Raw genomic sequence first — 19,851 nt, forward strand, 5'->3', positions numbered from 1 at the left:
CACCAGAACTACCTCCAGAGTATGCAGTGATCCGACTCCTGTCAACTGAGGATCAGAAAATAAGCCAAGACATTGTTTCAAGTGAAAACGAGACACCATACTAGGCAAAAAATGGAAGAGGACGCAACATCACCTTAATACAGTGTTTCTCAATTCCAGTCCTCAGGCCCCCCCAACAGGTCAGGTTTTCAGGATTTCCCTCAGATGAAAAGGCTGTGGTGATTACTAAGGCAGTGAAACTGATCAAATCACCTGTGCAAAATAATGGAAATCCTGAAAACCTGACCTGTTGGGGGGGCCTGAGGACTGGAATTGAGAAACACTGCCTTAATATGATGCAAGACCAAAAACGTCTCCTTGCAGGAAAGAGCCGCCAACTCTAACATTCCACTTAGTAAAGTGATAGCAACCAAAGAAGCAACCTTTCAGTGACATAATGGGAGTGATCCTTTTTCCAACTGATTTTTTTTTTTCCTGACATGTTGGAGTTATATCTTTCACTTTAATGTTATAAGATGCACTGAGTAAATACAGCTGAATAAAACAAAAACTGTGTCTGTCTTTATTTCTGGCTATAAACCAACAAAATGTGATTATTTTAAAGGGAGGTGATTCTTTTCTACATCCACTGTAAATCCACTTCAATTTTTGTAAAAGTAATTCTGAAAACACTATGCTTTTGCAGATAGCAGAGATTTGGGTAGAAGCCAAGTCACATTATGACTTTTTTGCTTTGTGTAAAACATATATTTGCCCTGTTTTAGTTATACAAGCGAGGTCTCATTCGTTTAAATGATATATCTTTGAGTTGTATCTCACATACTTTTAAATTTCAGTAGTTCATATATTTATGTCTGCTATTTTCTTTTTGTTTATTTTATGCTTTTTGGTTCTGATGTTTAAACTCTGCCATTATGACATTTCAACAAGTATATCATCGTCTGCATCTTTCCTATAATACTGGCTTCTACTCTGCACACCCAGTTCTGTGGTTGCTCACATAACTCCTTACAATTGGCTAGCAGCTCTCAGCACTATGTATGTCAAAAATGAGCTTTAGGTTTGAATAACACTCAGTATTTTCCTGTCATCAGTTGGTAAAGGAAGTGGCTTTACTCTTTTAATTTTTTTGAACATACAAAGATGATTCTCCAGTACAGGGTGTGTCAGACTAAACATATTCTTCTTTTTATCTCAGGTAAGCACTAATATATTTGTAATTTAAAAATAAAATAAAAATAAATGTATGTTAACAGTCCCAAGATAGTATTGTAATGTTTATTCCTGGACCGATATTATTATCATCAAAACCAGTATTGTTGTGACTACTTACTTAGCTTGGTACTATTTGTTTGCTGATAATCAGGCTGATTTACTAAAGCAGTTGAAAATCTAGAGCCAATAAACTGTGTGAATTTTCTTCAAATGATTGATGATGATTCAAATTATTCAATCATGTGAAAAGCAAATTCTAGTTTTCTTTCTTCAGCTGACTATGATTAGATATTCAAAATGTGCAGGAACTTACTTTTCATAGGAATGGATAACTCAAGTAAATAATCACACACTTTACAGTGAAGATTCTCAACTCATTTAGTAAATCAGATTTTTTGTCTCACATTTTTGATATGTGAAAGCTTTATATTGAACTGCATAAAAATACACTGTGAGTTGGTTTTTTATCATCTTTCTTTAGCATGCAGTTAAAGTAACGATAATGCCTCGATATTAGAATACAATATGTTCATGTTCTGTGCTTTCCAAACAAGCTGAAATATTCTCCAGCACATCGTCCTAAATAAAATATTCCATACTCTGTATATTATGACTCAACTTTATATAAGTATTTATTGAAATGGAAAGGGACAGTAGGTTAGTCTTGAGTCCGTAACATGGCCTCATGCACACTGGGCGTTTTTCGATGTTTTTACAGCAGCTGTTTTTGGCTTTAGATTTTTTTTTCTACAGTCATAAAACTCTCCATCATGTTATCCTATGTGTCCATGCACACATAGGCTGTTATCAGCAGTTTTGGGCAGTGGCATTTTTGAGCAGTAAAATAAAATCCAAAAACTAGTGGGTTCTGAGAGATGTTTTTCAGCTGAAAAAATGCTCTAATGCTGATAAACGCTCAAAAACATCACTCATCCGTGTTTTTTAACCTTTTTGATCCATTGAAAACGTTTTTTTTTTCTTAACGCGAAAAAACGCTAAAAAACGCTAATAAACGCTAAAAACCCTATTGCAAAAAACGTTGAAAAATGTTGCAAAACTCATTGCAAGGCTACTGGCGTTTTTATAATGTCATTTTAATGTCCAGTGTGCATGAGGCCTAAAGCTGAAGTTTAATCTGCTTATATTATGCCCTTCTTGGTTCCATTTTAATTTCATACCTTGTTTTTAGACCCAGGGATATCATCCTTAAGTCTCTTTGCTTCTCTATGCAATGCAGACAGATCATGGCTGGTGGAAGAGGCCGGCAGAGTGCTATACATAGATTTCTTTCTGAAAACATCACAGCACCCCACCTGTGTACTTCTCTCAAAAGCCCACGGTCCTACTGCAAGCAGCAGGCTGGCTATTGGAAGGAGTTATGCCAACATCAAAATGCCTTGATAGCTTGATGTCTATCTAGAGGAGTGGCTATGCTTTGGCAGGCTGCATTTGCATGCAGACCACCCTGGGTAGAGGTGTGGCTATTCCTAGGCAGGTTGCATTTGCATGCAGACCACCCTGGGTAGAGGTGTGACTTTTCCTAGGAAGGATGCATTTGCATGCAAAACACCCTAAGTAGAGGTGTGGCTATTCCTAGGCAGGTTGCATTTGCATGCAGACCACCCTGAGTAGAGGTGTGGCTATTCCTAGGTCAGCTGCATTTGCATGCAGACCACCTTGGGTAATGCCTACATATTATGCTGAGTCGCTATGATTGAATGAACTAAAATCTAATGAATGAAAGGGGCTGACCAGAGACAAGCTGGTAAGGAAATGGCTAGAAGCTTGCAATGAAATTAGAGCAAGCATTTTCAGTACAGAAGAGCTTGTACAACTGAAGGTAAGGCTGGAGTTCAGCTTTACCATATATAGTGCCTTCCATTCTTCAGCTGGAGTCTAATCAAAAAAAAAAGCAGGAGAAAAACCCCATCCATAGCTTCTAATTATCAGTGTTCCCCAATCAACATAAGTGCCCTTCAAGACTGCCATCAATGGAATATACAGTACCTTGAAAAATGTTGTCATGTTACAACCAAAAATGAAAATTTATTTTATTGGTATTTTATGTGATAGATCAACACCAAGTGACACATAAGGACAACTATTAGTCAAGCACAAATCTGGCCTTTATGGAAGAGTGGCAAGAAGAAAGCCATTGTTGACAAAAGCCATAATAAGTCCCGTTTGCAGTTTGCGAGATGCCATGTGGGGAACACAACAAACATGTTGAAGAAGGTGCTCTGGTCAGATGAGACCAAAATGTTACTTTTTGGCCTAAAAGCAAAACGTTATGTGTGGCAGAAAACTAACACTGCACATCACCCTGAACATACCATGGTGGTCATGGCATCATGTTGTGGGAATGCTTCCTCAGCAGGGACAGGGAAAGTGTTGATGGGACGATGGATGGAGCCAAATACAGGGCAATCTTAGAAGAAAACCTGTTAGAGTCTCCAAAAGACTTGAGACTGGGGCAGAGGTTCACCTTCCAGCAGGATAATGACCCTGAACATACAGCCAGAATCTACAATGGAATGGTTTAGATCAAAGCATAGTAATGTGTTAGAATGGCCCAGTCAAAGTCCAGACCTAAATCTTATTGAGAATCTGTGGCAGGGGCCAGTGAAGTGAATGGGATTTGTCTTGATGGGCGTTTTTAGAGCTGAGCCTTAGAGCAGAAAAGGGTCAGAAAATGCTTAGCCTTAATCTAGATGATGTTGGGGATAAATACAGCCAGTAACTGGCACTCCAACAAAACATCTTCTCTTTTCTAAGGTGTATTGGTGCCAACTACCAGCCATGCAGCAGATTTTGGACATAAGATTTTTTTTTTATTTAACAGTTTAAAAAAAATTGTTCCAATGGCTGTCCCTAATACCCCCCCCCCCCCCCCCTACCTTGCTATGTTAGTAATATAGTTGCTCACAGGGAATATATACCATACAGTATGTAGAATTGTCAAAGTCTTATTTTATAAACAACAGCAAATGTTCTGTCACCATTCTGGTTTACTGTACACCATGAGATATGGATGATTATCCTGACATAGGTGCCAAAAGATGAAAAACTGCTCACTCAGATTCCTGATTCAGTAAGATGTGTTTAGTGGATGAGCAGGTTAAATAGTAATTAATAAGCATGCTACAATGAGTGATTAGCAATCTGTTGTAAAATGTTCCTTTTCTTCACTTTATTCCCATCGACGTTCTGTTCCTGAATGCAGCAAACACTGGCATTTCCAGCACTATATTGTATTTATTCATTGTAAATTACAGTACTACACAAATTATATATATATATATATATATATATATATATATATATATATATATATATATATATATATATATAAATATACCTTACTACTTTCCTCCAATGTGTTATCAGTACTGCAGTAGCTTAGGGTGTGTACATTACTGAAGCATCCAGATAACATTACAGTCAGTTTCTTGATCATTTGTGGGTGACTTACTAAAAGACCACCAGTATTCATTTAACAATGTAAATATTCACTTTGAAATAGATATGTTTATATAACATAACCGCTTGCCGACCAGCCGCCAGTTTTACGGCGGCAGGTCGGCTCTCCTCGGCGAGATCACGTATATCTACGTCATCTCGTCGAACAGCCAATAGGGGCGCGCGCTCGCCGCCCGAGGTGCGCACGCGCGCCCCCCGCTCGCCCCTAATGCCGACGAGCGTGCCCGGCGGGCGATCAGCCCCAGGCACCCACGATCGCTCGTTACAGAGCGAGAACCGGGAGCTGTGTGTGTAGACACACAGCTCCTGGTCCTGTCAGGGGGAGAAATGCCTGATTGTCTGTTCATACAATGTATGAACAGTGATCAGTCATTTACCCAAATCAGTCCACCCCCCCTTCAGTTAGAACACACCCGGGGAACAAACTTAACCCCTTCCTCGCCCCCTAGTGTTAACCCCTTCCCTGCCAGTGGCATTTTTATAGTAATTAATGCATTTTTATAGCACTGATCGCTATAAAAATGCCAATGGTTCCAAAAATGCGTCAAAAGTGTCCGAAGTGTCCGCCATAATGTCGCAGTACCGATAAAAATCGCTGATCGCCGTCATTACTAGTAAAAAAAAAATATTAATAAAAATGCCATGAAACGATCCCCTATTTTGTAAACGCTATAACTTTTGCGCAAACCAATCAATAAATGCTTATTGCGATTTTTTTTAACAGAAAATATGTAGAAGAATATGTATCAGCCTAAACTGAGGAAAAAATGTTTTTTTTATATATTTTTGGGGGATATTTATTACAGCAAAAAGTAAAAAATATTATTTTTTTTCAAAATTGTCGCTCTATTTTTGTTTATAGCGCAAAAACTAAAAACCGCAGCGGTGATCAAATACCACCAAAAGAAAGCTCTATTTGTGGAAAAAAAAGGACGCCAATTTTGTTTGGGAGCCACATCGCACGATCGCGCAATTGTCAGTTAAAGCGACGCAGTGCCGAATCGCAAAAAGTGGCCTGGTCTTTAACCAGCAATATGGTTCAGGGCTGAAGTGGTTAATAAATAAAATAACTATATGTTTCTTTTAAATGCCCAGTCAGGGTTTTTTTCTTGTACATGATTGGATAATTAAAGCGGAGACAGCATTTCCTTATTCGCTATGCTAAATTAACATTCACTTCTTCTCAATGTGAAAATAACTTTGCAAAGTGAACAGTCCTTATTCCTTTAGTAAAACAATCCTGATATGTTAATGGTTTTAAAATATGCTATTGATATGTGTGCACAAAGAGATACACTCACCAGCCACCTTATTAGGTACACATGTTCAATTGTTTGGTAAGACAACTTGCTAATCAGTCAATCACATGGCAGCAACTCAATGCATATAGGCATCTAGACGTGGTGAAGATGAGTTGCTCAAGTTCAAACCGAGCATCAGAATGGGGAAGAAAGGTGGTTTAATTGACTTTGAATGTAGCATGGTTGTTGGTGCCAGGAGGGCTGGTCTGATTATTTTAAAAACTGATCTACTGGGATTTCCACACACAACCATCTCTAGGGTTTACAGAGAATGGTCCTAAAAAGAGAAAATATCCAGCGAGTGACAGTTGTGTGGGCGAAATACCTTGTTGATGTCAGAAGTCAGAGGAGAATGGGCAGACTGGTATTAGAATATAGAAAGGCAACAGCAACTCAAATAACCACTTGATACAACCAAGGTATACAGAATACCATTTATGAAGGCATAAAACATCGAACCTTAAAGCAGATGAACTACAGCAGCAGAAGATCACACACCGTGTGCCACGCCTGTCAGCTAAGAACAGGAAACTAAAGCCTCGTACACACGATCAGTCCATCCGATGAGAACTGTTAACCGATGAAGCTGACTGATGGTCCATCGCGCCTACACACCATCAGTTAATTAAACACTTAAGCCCCGGACCAATATGCTGCTAAATGCCCAAAGGCGTTTTTACAATTCGGCACTGCGTCGCTTTAACAAACAATTGCGCGCTCGTGCGACGTGGCTCCCGCAGCGGGGATCGGACCCCCGACCCTGCGGAAAGACAAGGACGTATATATACGTCCTTCTGCCTGTCCGTGCCATTGTCACGAAAATAGTCGTGCGGCGGGCGTTAAGGGGTTAACTGATCGTGTCAGAACGCGGTGACGTAAAACACAACGACGTGTGAAAAAAAGCCTGCTGGGAAAACCGAGGGGAAAACCGAGAACCTGCTCGGTAGCTTTTCCCCCTACACACAGCCTTTTTTCCCGACAGGAAAACTGCCATGAGAGCTTTGGTTGGGAAACTCGGCCGTGTGTATGCTCCACCGCAGTGTTTCCCATAGGAAAACTGCCGGCCTAAAAACCGCCGGGAATCCCGGCAGAATAAAAAAAAAATGTTCTCATTTTTCCCGGCGGCTTTTCTGTCGGGAAAACTGTGATAGAGCATACACATGTGCGGTTTTCCCAGCCAAAAGCTGTCATGGCAGTTTTCCCGATGGGAAAACCGGTCGTGTGTACGAGGCATAAGAGATATTATTCAACAGACCTCGTCTAGTGTCAGGATGAGTGCTGGCATGTTGAGCAACAGGCCATATTTGTTTATATGAGTAAACACTGTTAAGCTTGTTATAAGTTCATGGAACTAGCGTCATTGTACTGTGCTGTAGCTGAATGTGGTTGGTGAGCACTGGGGTTGAGCACAGAGATTGATATCAGACTGTTTCTGAGTCACACATTCACAAACAAACAATTGCGCGCTCGTGCGACGTGGCTCCCGCAGCGGGGATCGGACCCCCGACCCTGCGGAAAGACAAGGACGTATATATACGTCCTTCTGCCTGTCCGTGCCATTGTCACGAAAATAGTCGTGCGGCGGGCGTTAAGGGGTTAACTGATCGTGTCAGAACGCGGTGACGTAAAACACAACGACGTGCTGAAAGAAACAAAGTTAAATGTTTCCAAGCATGCGTCGACTTGATTCTGAGCATGCGCAGGTTTTTAACCGATGCTTTTGCATACTAACGATCGGTTAGGCGTCCATCGGTTCAATTTTAAAGCAAGTTCCCATTTTTTTGACCGAAGGTTAAATAACCTATGGGGCCTACACACGATCGGTTTGGACTGATGAAAACGGTCCTTCAGACCATTGTCCTCTGGCGATCCTATCGTGTGTACGAGGCCTAAGGCCCCATACACACGAGAGGATCCATCCGCTGCAATTGATCCGCGGACCGGCTCCAGCGGATAGATCCCCTGGTGTGTACGATCCAGCGGATCTGTTTCCGCTGATTTTTATCCCCTGGGATGGATTTCCAGCGGATAAAAATTTGAAGACATGCTTTCAAATCTATCCGCTTGAATCCATCCCAACGGATTGATCCGCTGGTCTGTACAGACTCACCGGATCAATCAGTCCGAATCAATCCCCCGCATGCGTCGTAATGATTCGACGCATGCGAGGAATTCCTTATATGACAGCGTCGCGCACGTCGCCGCGTCATCATCCCGGCGACGGCGCGACACGTCATCGCGATGGGATTTCGGCGCGGATTTCGATCCGATGGTGAGTACACTCCATCGGATCAAAATCCTCGAGAGGATTTATCCGCGGAAACGGTCCGGTGGACCGTATCCGCGGATAAATCCTCTCGTGTGTATGGGGCCTAAGGCTACAATTTGCACAGGATTCACCAAAATTGGACAATAGAAGATTGGAAAATGCTGCCTGGTCTCATGAGTCTCGATTTCAGCTGTGACATTTAGGTGGTAGGGTCAGAATTTGGTGTAAATGACATAAGCATGGATCCATCCTGCCTTGTAGCAACGGTTCAGGCTGCTGGTGGTGGTGTAATGGTGTGGGGGATATTTTATTGGCACACTTTGGGCCCCTTAGTACAAACTAAGCATTGTTTAAACACCACAGCCTACCTGAGTATTGTTGCTGACCATGCCTATCCCTTTATGACATATTTATACAGTGTTACTTCCAGCAGGACAATGCACCATGTCACAAAGCTCAAATCATCTCAAACTGGTTTCTTGAACATGACAAATGAGTTTTCTGTACTCCAATGGCTTCCACAGTTACCAGATCCACTAGAGCACCTTTGGGAAGTGGTGGAACAGGAGATGCGCATCATGGATGTGCAGCCGACAAATCTACAGCAACTGTGTGATGCTATCATGTCAATATGTTCCAAAATCTCTGAGGAATGTTTCTAACACATATTTCATGAATAATTAAGGCAGTTCTGAGGAAAATTGGGGTCTAACCCGGTACTAGCAAGTTGTACCTGATAAAGTGGCCTGTGAGTGTATATATTAAGACTTAGCACCAACTAAATATTTTACATACCCATAGGCAAGTTCCCTTAGCATGCTAATGAAAAGTAGTGATATAAGTGTAATACCTCATACACACAATTGGTTTTCCCGGCGGTAAAAAGCCTGCTGGGAAAACCGAGGGGAAAACCGAGAACCTGCTCGGTAGCTTTTCCCCCTACACACAGCCTTTTTTCCCGACAGGAAAACTGCCATGAGAGCTTTGGTTGGGAAACTCGGCCGTGTGTATGCTCCACCGCAGTGTTTCCCATAGGAAAACTGCCGGCCTAAAAACCGCCGGGAATCCCGGCAGAATAAAAAAAAAATGTTCTCATTTTTCCCGGCGGCTTTTCTGTCGGGAAAACTGTGATAGAGCATACACATGTGCGGTTTTCCCAGCCAAAAGCTGTCATGGCAGTTTTCCCGATGGGAAAACCGGTCGTGTGTACGAGGCATAAGAGATATTATTCAACAGACCTCGTCTAGTGTCAGGATGAGTGCTGGCATGTTGAGCAACAGTCCATATTTGTTTATATGAGTAAACACTGTTAAGCTTGTTATAAGTTCATGGAACTAGCGTCATTGTACTGTGCTGTAGCTGAATGTGGTTGGTGAGCACTGGGGTTGAGCACAGAGATTGATATCAGACTGTTTCTGAGTCACACATTCACATATGGTTGTTCTCAGAAACACACAGACACACGCAGTGCAGATTTTTACATGTTAAATCAATAATGGGGAATAGATCAGCTGCAGAGAGACCCCAGGCAATACCGGTGACTAGTCCCTTTGTCCACTATCTGTCTTTTCTGATTAGTTTCCAGAGTTTAGGTCTTCTCTAGTGGAACTGACCTACAAAAAATAAGATTTTCTGTTATAGTGAACATTGAGAAATGTTAGTTGTGTTTAGGCATTACCCTGAAAAATATATGTGAGTGTGCCTAGGCATATATGCGAGTGTGCTTTACACTGCTGGGCCTACAGCCACAAATCTAGGGCATTATTGTTAGGATATTCAATGTGAGATTTGGTGATGTCACCACTGTACTACTCACTGTTCTTGTTGATAGAGGCTCTGGCTTGAGGAAGCATAGCCCTGCCTCTGCAAAGATGGCCACCTCCACCCAGAAACACAGTGCTGATTTTGGCATTGTAAAGGGGAAAAGATCACCAGCAAAACTAGACTAGCCCTTTCCTTGCCTTTTTTAGGCACAGCTTTAGAGTTGTTTTTAATTTTTATTACAGGTATTTATATAGCGCTGTCAATTTGCGCAGCGCTATACATATACAATACCTTCAAAAAGTATTCATACTCCTTGAAATTTTCCACATTTTGCTGTGTTAAAGCGGGAGTTCACCCGGAATTTTTTTTTTAACATCGAAGCAGTACTTACCGTTTTAGAGAGCGATCTTCTCCGCCGCTTCCGGGTATGGTCTTCGGGACTGGGCGTTCCTATTTGATTGACAGGCTTCCGACAGGCTTCCGATGGTCGCATACTGCGCGTCACGAGTAGCCGAAAGAAGCCGAACGTTGGTGCGGCTCTATACGGCGTCTGCGCACCGACATTCGGCTACTTTCGGAAAATCGTGACGCGATGTATGCGACCGTCGGAAGCCTGTCAATCAAGTAGGAACGCCCAGTCCCGCAGCCCATACCCAGAAGCGGCGGAGAAAATGCATCTCTAAAACGGTAAGTACTGCTTCGATTGTAAAAAAAAACACCCGATTCCCCTTGACAAAACGAGCCTCAATCTAATGTTAAAAAAAAAGGTTTTTGGGTGAACCTCCACTTTAAAACTGAAAATGTAAATTTATTTTATTGTGATTTTATGTGATAGACCAACACAGAGTGGCACATAATTGTGAAGTGGAAGGAAAATGATAAATGCTCTTTAATTTTTTTTTAAATAAATATATGAAAAGTGTGGCGTGCATTTATATTCGGCCCCCTGTACTCTGATACCCCTAACTAAAATCTAGAGCAACCAATTGCCTTCATAAGTCACCTAAATAGTAAATAGAGTCCACCTGTGTGTAATTTAATCTCTGTATAAAACAGCTGTTCTGTGCAGCCCTCAGAGGTTTGTTAGAGAACCGTAGTGAACAAACGGCACCAGGAAGGCCAAGCACACAAGATAAATAGTGCAGCGCTAAATAATCATAAGTGATAAACTAGTGAAAGTGACCACAAAATTAGGAAATAATCAATGTGAATATAAAAATTTAGGAGCACAAAATATCAATATACTCAATATAAGTGTAAAAATTGTGAAACACACAACTGAATACAATAATGTGAAAGTCCATATATGATGAACATACAATGTGAAAGAAGATTCTTCCAAGTGCAAAAACTGGATGCTCGATGGCCAGTTGACTGAAGAAATCAAGGTTACTTCATACAAAGAGAATATGAGGTACTCTTACCATGTAAGGTGGACTCATCTGTTATATAACAGTGGGTCAGATGGGCTTGTGGTCTCGAAGACCTAGATCAATGCGGCAGGATCTCGCAGATAAACCAAATGGTCTTGATGGCTTCTATAAGGTAGGTCCCGAAGGCTGGGATAGAGAACCAGGGGTCCCTCTGCTGAAGAGTAAATGTGGGAAAAATCTGTGTGGAATCCAAAAGATAACAAAAGAAAACAAAAAGTGCTCCAAATGGTGCAGGTCATAAAAAAACACGGAAGGTTTATTAAAGAAAAATGGTCATACAGAAAATTACACAAAAATGGTAATTAAAAGTAATCACATGAGTAAAATAAAAGCAGTATAGGATGCAATGATGCAAAAACCCAACGCGTTTTAACTAAGAAAGTCGTCAACAGATGCCCCTGTTGATGACTTTCTTGGGTTTATCCACTGTGGCAAGACTTAAAAATTGCTGTTCACAGATGCTTGAGCTATTTTGCAAAGAGGAATGGGCACGAAATTCACTCTGTAGATGTACAAAGCTGGTAGAGAAATCCCCAAAAAGACTTGCAGCTGTAATTGCAGCAAAAGAGGGTTCTACAAAGTATTGACTCAGGGGGCTGAATACAAATGCACGCCACACTTTTCAGATATTTTTTTGTAAAAAAAAAAAATGAAAACCATTTTTTATTTTCCTTCCACTTCACAATTATGTGCAACTTTGTGTTATTCGATCACATAAAATCCCAATAAAATACATTTACATTTTTGGTTGTAACATGACAAAATGTGGAAAATTTCAGAGTATGAATACTTTTTTAAGGCACTGTATATTGTACATTTTCATCAGTCCCTGCCCTCCAAGCAGCTTACAATCCAAGGTCCCTTACTCATATTCATACATATACTAGGGCCAGTTTAAACAGAAGTCAATTAATCTACCAGCATGTCTTTTTGGAGTGTGGAAGGAATCAGTGTACCCGGAGGAAACCCACACAGGTACAGGGAGAACATGCAAACTCCAGGCAGGTAGTGCCAGATTTGGAATTCAAATCAGTGACCCTTGTGTTGCCAGGCAGAAGTGTTAACCACTTAGCCACTGTAATGCCCAGAGTTATGGTTAACCGCTTCAGCCCGGACCATTTTGGTGGTCAAAGACCAGGCCACTTTTTTGTGATTCGGCACTGCTTCGCTTTAACTGACAATTGCGTGGTCGTGCGACTTGGCTCCCAAACAAAATTGACGTACTTTTTTTCCCACAAATAGAGATTTCTTTTGGTGGTATTTGATCACCTCTGCGATTTTTTTTTTTTTTGCGCTATAAACAAAGAAGAGCGACAATTTTGAAAAAAATTCAATATTTTTTTACTTTTTGCTATAATAAATATCCCCCAAAAATATATAAAAAAACATATTTTTTCCACAGTTTAGGCCGATATGTATTCTTCTACATATTTTTGGTAAAAAAAATTGCAATAAGCGTTTATTGATTGGTTTGCGCAAAAGTTATAGCGTCTACAAAATAGGGGACTGTTTTATGGCATTTTTATTAATAATTTTTTTTTACTAGTTATGGCGGCGATTTTTATCGGGACTGCTACATTATGGTGGACACATCGGAAACTTTTGACACCATTTTGGGACCATTGTCATTTTTACAGCGATCAGTGCTATAAAAATGCACTGATTACTGTAAAAATTACACTGGCATTGAAGGGGTTAACAAATAGGTGGCAGTGCAGGGGTTAAGTCTTCCCTAGGAAGTGATTCTTACTGTTAGGGGGCATGGCTACACGTGACACGTCACTGATGACCGTTCCCGATCACGTCATCAGTGATCTTGTCACTAGGCAGAATTGGAGAATGCCTTGTTTACAAAAGCATTCCCCTGTTCTGCCCTTGCCGACCGCAATCACAGGACTCCCGGGAACATCAAGTTACCGGGACCTGCGGCCGAACTCGCGAGGCACGTGGCGAGGGCGCATGCACCCGCTGGGCTGCAGATATAAAGGGACGAACCTGTGAACCAATTTGCCTGCCCGTGTCATTCTGCCAACGTAAATAGTTTTGCGGCGGTCGGCAAGCGGTTAAAGTGCTGACTATCACCTACTGTATGTAATAAAAATGACCAAATAATGTTTACAGCATTAATTTAATAATATACTGCTTCCTATCCTTAGTAATGACATTACTTCTTAAATAAAATATCTATCATTTGGAACATATCCATGGATTGGACATGGTTTGTTGATATCTTTGACATTCTATACTCTTTTATTTGCAGACAGTTTATAAAGCTGAAAAACTCTTATTGTACGAACAATGATCAAAGATTCTTAACTTTCTGAAGTTTGCTTCTCTCTGTTTCAATTATAGGGCTATTTTTAGGAGTTTCACAAATCTTGCTGGTGGAGGGTTCTGTTGCAGGTTCCTCAACACGCGCTGACCTAAAGAGTACAACCATAACAGTCACAAATAGTACATCTATATATGACTTTCAGAGTCAGAATACATCTACAGAAAAACCTATAGGTAAACTGTATAAATTAAAATATGTTTTAAGGAAAATGTGGCATTTATTTTGCAAAAGTAATATTGTAAATTCTTACACTTTGCTATTCATCTATGTTACAGAATGTTGGTTCTACATAATTCATACCTTCTAACTTTAGAACTTGAGAAAGAAGGACACCCCAGGGAGATAAGGGCTGCGGTGTATGCGGCACTCCTTGACAAAAAGTGGACATGGTTAAATTACGCTGAATATTGGTCAAGGCTTTGCCCACTCAGACTCTGTTAAGCCACAGTCCTTGTGCTCACAAAATACTCCTCAATTACAGTGGCACTAATGAGAGTCTTACATATATGCATAAACATCAGTACAAAGGATATTTTTTTTAAACTGAAACTCTTTCACCACACATGCCTTTCTGTGCACAGAATATAGAAAGACAACTAACACTTTGATCCTACCCATAGGCGTGAGCACAGGGTGTGCCGGATGTGTCCAGGCACACCCTAATCATCCCATGTGCATTAGTATTATTCGTGCAGCAGCAGAAACATGGGAAAGATCTCCCTCTTACTGGCTCTGGCAAAAGAAGTGTTTATGCTCTTCTGTTTCACTGTGCTGGCAGGGAAATCAATGTTCCAGGGTCATAGATATGTAGACACACACACATGCATGTGTGTTTGAGGTTTAGGGTGCACACCCTAATGCCATATGCAGCGCACACCTATGATCCTACCTTTAGGAAGAACTTCATTAAATAGTGGGGCCCTACAGAGCAACCATTAAAGCTGCCCCCCCATCTAATAAGCCTGACTATCTAAATACATTACAGATTACAGTACACACCTGCTCCCTTCTTTAAAAAATAAAAAGATTCCATTACTGCACATGTGCAAGATGAGGTGCGTGATATCATTTGTGGGTCACGTTTCCCACATGTGACGTCTGGCTTTGAGTCCTCTAGCTAAATTAGCTTACCGCACCATCCACTGAGTGTACATTTGAGGATTTTTGGGCTGTCCGTGCCACAGCTGTGAGGTGAGCTGCTAGGAAGCACAAGAGGTGTTTGCACTGAAGTTGCACTGAAGTTTCTCTCCTTTCAACACTTGTACCTGGCTTTGGGATCACCATACAGAGACTTTCTGCTTATTTCATTTAGTTTTTTGCCATATTTTTGGCTCTTATTTATTTTATCACATCTGCTATTTTATGAGTCACGTGTGTTTTATTTATTTTTCTTCACGTATGTTGCTTTTATTCACATTGGCCCAGATTCTCAAAGGGCTTACGACGGCGCAACGCAATGTACGCCGTCGTAAGTCCTAATCTGGGCCGTCGTATCTATGCAACTGATTCTTAGAATCAGTTACGCATAGATATCCATTAGATCCGACATGCGTAAGGCTCTTACGCTGTCGGATCTTAAATGCAATTTTTTTTTTCGCCGCTAGGTGTCGCCTCCGTCGCTTTCCCCGTTGAGTATGCAAATTAGCTAAATACGCAAATTCCCGAACGTACGCGTGGTCGACACAGTGAAGTTACGACGTTTACGTTAGGTTTGCGCGGCGTAAAGTTGCCCCTGCTATATGAGGGGCAACCAATGTTAAGTATGGCCGTCGTTCCCGCATCGAAATTTAAAAATGTACGTTGTTTGCGTAAGTCGTCCGTGAATGGGGCTGGACGCCATTTACGTTAATGTCGAAACCAATGACATCCTTGCGACGTCATTTGGAGCAATGCACCCTGGGATATTTTCTGGATGGCGCATGCGCAGTATGTTTGGTGCGGGAACGCGCTTAATTTAAATGCTCCACGCCCCCTACCCGGCAAATTTGAATTAGGCGGGCTTGCGCCGGGTGATTTACACTACGCCGCCGCAACTTTACAGGCAAGTTCTTTGTGAATAAAGCACTTGCCTGTAAAACTTGCGGCGGCGTAACGTAAATGAGATACGTTACGCCCACGGAGTTTTACGCCCATCTACGAGAATCTGGGCCATTGTATGTATTTTGAAGATTTTTGATGTTCTTGGATTTAGTATTGCTTTATATTGTGTATTTCACAGTTTAATTATGTTTCACATAATTAGTGCGCTCATCAGTCGCACCGTTCCCTCACCCTTTGAGTCACACAGCGCAGACATCATTATTTATTCATTGATACATAGAGAACATGTTCTCTTTTCCTCAGATGGAATTCCGATGTGAATTTGGTCAGACAAAGGTCCGATCGTGTGTACAGGGCTTTAGGCCGCGTACACACGATCGGTCAAAACCGATGAAAATGGACTGGAGGACCCTTTCATCGGTTAAGCGATGAAGCTGACTGATGGTCTGATGTGCCTACACACCACCGGTTAAAAAAAAGATTGTGTCAGAACGTGGTGACGTAAAACACACGACGTGCTGAAAAAAACGAAGTTCAATGCTTCCAAGCATGCGTCGTCTTGATTCTGAGCATGCGTGGATTTTTGACCGATGTTTTTGCATACTAACGATCGGTTTTGACCGGTTAGGCGTCCATCGGTTCAATTTTAAAGCAAGTTCTCTATTTTTTGACCAAAGGATAACTGACCGATGTGGCCCACACACGATCGGTTTGGACCGATGAAACGGTCCTTCAGTCCGTTTTCATCGGTTTTGACCGATCGTGTGTACGCGGCCTTAGAGTCGGCAGTCAGTTGGAGGAAAACGTGACTGGGGTTAGTAGTGAAATAATTCTCCTTTGTCAACGTCAGTTGAAGCAAGAATGCCACTTTAGTTTTTTTATTTATTTATTTTATTTTATGTGTTTCTGTGCAGCCTTGTGCAGCTGTATATCTCTTTGTTGAAAAGTAAATGTAAAAACCTTTCTAAATAAAATCGAATTTAAAAAAAAAGAATCGGCCCTTCCAGCATCTGCCTCAGTAGCAGGAATAATTCCCCTCCCGAAGAACTGTTGATCAGTGGAAAGAAAATTCCCCCTACACCTTTACAGGCATTGGGAATAGTTGGATTAACCCCACTCCTTCCCACTTACCAGTCAGTGAGGAGCCGTAAATTGATGGTGTTATATAAATACCTGTAATACATAATTAAAGCGGAGGTCCCACTAAAAAAAAAAAAAAAAAAATTAAAAGCCAGTAGCTACAAATACAGCAGCTGCAGACTTTTAATACATGGACACTTACCTGTCCAGGGCGCCCACGGTGTCGGCAGCCAAAGCCAATCTGTCGCTCAAGGATCAGCTGCTGCTGCCGCCATACTCGGTAAGGGAATCAGGAAGTGAAGCATTGTGGCTTCACTTCAAGGTTCTTTACTGCACATGCATGAGTCGCGTTGCACGTCTTCACTGGTCCCTGCTGTGTTCTGGGAGCTGAAGACAGCAGGGGTACAGAGTAGGCGCGGAAGTGGCGTAGATCACTGAGGTGATCTATGCCAGGAAGTGGGAGCAAATACCTGTATTAGACAGGTATCTGCCCCTTCCTCCCCCATGAAAGGTGCCAAATGTGACACCGGAGAGGGGGGTTCCAAAAAGTGGAAGTTCCATTTTGGGGTGGAACTCCACTTTAACACTTGGACATTGTGGAGATGCACTGGGGCATTGTGGTAATGTTATGTGCATTGGTGTATTTTGTATCATTGATTGTGAATAGTGCACCAATGTAGCTTTCCAATCCAGCTTAGTGCTTGTCCTATTGTTGGTCTTCTGTGGTATGCTGTTAGCCTCAGCACAATGCACAAGGAAAGGTAAAAGTGAAAGGTACTATAATGCATATTCAATAACCTCTTCAAACTGCACTGAAGGTGCATTCAGTTTGAGGTGCAGCAGTGTGAACAGGTCCTGTAAAATAAACAGGAAAATCAAATATGTACATATGTGATACAGTGGATATAAAAAGTCTACACCCCCCTGTTAAAATGTCAGGTTTCTGTGATGTAAAAAATTAGGCAAAGATAAATAATTTCAGAACCTTTTCCACCTTTAATGTGACCTATAAACTGTACATCTCAATTGAAAAACAAACTGAAAAAAATAATAATGTGGTTGCATAAGTGTGCACACCCTCTTATAACTGGGGATGTAGCTGTGTTCAGAATCAAGCAATCACATTCAAACTCATGTTAAATAGGAGTCAGTACACACCTGCCATAATTTAGGGTGCCTCTGATTAACCCCAACTAAAGTTCAGCTGTTCTAGTAGGTCTTTCCTGACATTTTCTTAGTTGCATCCTACAGCAAAAGCCATGGCCTGCAGAGGGCTTACAAAGCATCAGAGGGATCTCATTGTTAAAGGGTATCAGTCAGGAGAAGGGTACAAAAAAATTTCCAAGGCAAAGTAAAGACAGACATCATCAAGTGCAGAAAATATGGCACAACAGTGACATTACCAAGAACTGGTCGTCTCTCCAGAGTTAGTGAAAAGACAAGAAGAAAACTGGTCAGGGAGGCTGCCAAGAGGTCCACAGCAACTTTAACCACTATAGCTGAATGACGGCTACAGTGAAGCGCGATAATTCTGGGAGGGCGTACATTGACATCCTCCCCTGGAACGCGCACACGGGAGTATCCGTGACCGCATCACGGATCACAGTAAATGGCCACTGATAGCGGCCTTTTACTACGTGATCGCTCCGTCAATTGATGGAGCGATCACATGTAAACAAACCAGCGTCATGTCCGGTTTCTCTCACCCCTCTGCGTAAAGTGTGATAGGTGAGGGGAGAGATCGGATGCAGCAGCACTGTGGGCTGGATGTGCAGTGCCCACAGCGCTGCTCAGTGACAAATCCAGCACTCACCCATCCATCCCTCTGCATTAGCCATCCACGCTCAGCCATCACGCCATCCACACTCAGCCATCCCACCAGCCACGCTCAGCCATCCCACCAGCCACACTCATCCATCCCACTATTCACGCTCAGCCATCCCGCCATCCACGCTCAGCCATCCCATCATCCACGCTCAGCCATCTTGCCATCCACCATTAGCCACCCTGCCATCCACGCTTAGCCATCCCGCCATCCACGCTCAGCCATCCCGCCATCCACGCTCATCCATCCATACTCATCCATCAATGCTCAACCATCCCTCTGTCATACTTATCCACCCATCCATGCTCAGCCTTCCATACTCAGCAATACTCATCCATCCATCCATGCTCAGCCATCCCACCCACCCCCAGCCATACACAGCTGTACCCAGCCATGCTCAGCCATATCCAGCCATACTTAGCCGTACCCAGCCATGCTAAGCCATACCCAGCCATGCTGAGCCATACCCAGCTGTACTCGTCCTCTGTATGTGGCCCGGCTGTGGAAAAGTCTCCCACATGTGGTATCGCCATACTCAGGTTGAGTAGGAAAATCTGTTTTGAGGTGTAATTTTTTGTATGTACATGCTGTGTGTTAGAAATATTGTATAAATGGACAACTTTGTTTAAAAAAAAAATCCGTTTTCATTTCTTTCCACATTTTCCAAAAAGTTTTAGAAAAAAATTACATATTTAAAAGACTCATTATGCCTCATAGATTAATAGAGGTAATTTTTGGGGCGTTTCCATTGTCCTGGTGCTCCAGGGCCTTTAAAAGTGTAAGAGGTAGTCAGGAAATTAGATGTTTAATTTATGCTCCAGAACACCTGAAGGTGTTCCCTGCATGTTGGACCTCTGTATGTGGCCACGCTGTTTAAAAGTCTCACACGTGATATCACCATTCTAGGGAGGAATAGCAGAATATTTTTTGGGGTGTAATTTGTGGTACACATATGCTGTGTGTGAGAAATAACCTGCTAATATGACAATTTTGTGGAAAAAAATCTTGATTTTGCAAGGAATTGTGGGAACAAATGACAAGGGGTCATTTGGTGGGTATTTCTACTTTCCTGGCATGTTAGGGTCTCAAGAAATGAGATATGCCGTCAG

At 42.0% G+C, this 19,851-nt stretch overlaps 1 protein-coding gene across 2 annotated transcripts in view; it reads left to right on the top strand.

Annotated features, from left to right (window-relative positions):
* Positions 1 to 1,020: 1,020 nt before the first annotated feature.
* The window catches only part of LOC120919385, a 63,698-nt gene continuing 44,867 nt past the window's right edge, over positions 1,021 to 19,851 (top strand). The window contains exons 1-2 of one of the 2 annotated variants that reach the window (XM_040331543.1): positions 1,021 to 1,198; positions 13,815 to 13,970. In XM_040331543.1, the coding sequence (XP_040187477.1) occupies positions 1,144 to 1,198; positions 13,815 to 13,970 (211 nt within the window). In that variant the 5' untranslated portion in view covers positions 1,021 to 1,143. The remainder of the gene's footprint in view (positions 1,199 to 13,814; positions 13,971 to 19,851) is intronic. The other variant, XM_040331535.1, reaches the window with a different exon arrangement.

Source organism: Rana temporaria, chromosome 1 (assembly GCF_905171775.1).
Source record: "Rana temporaria chromosome 1, aRanTem1.1, whole genome shotgun sequence".
NCBI lineage: Eukaryota > Metazoa > Chordata > Amphibia > Anura > Ranidae > Rana > Rana temporaria.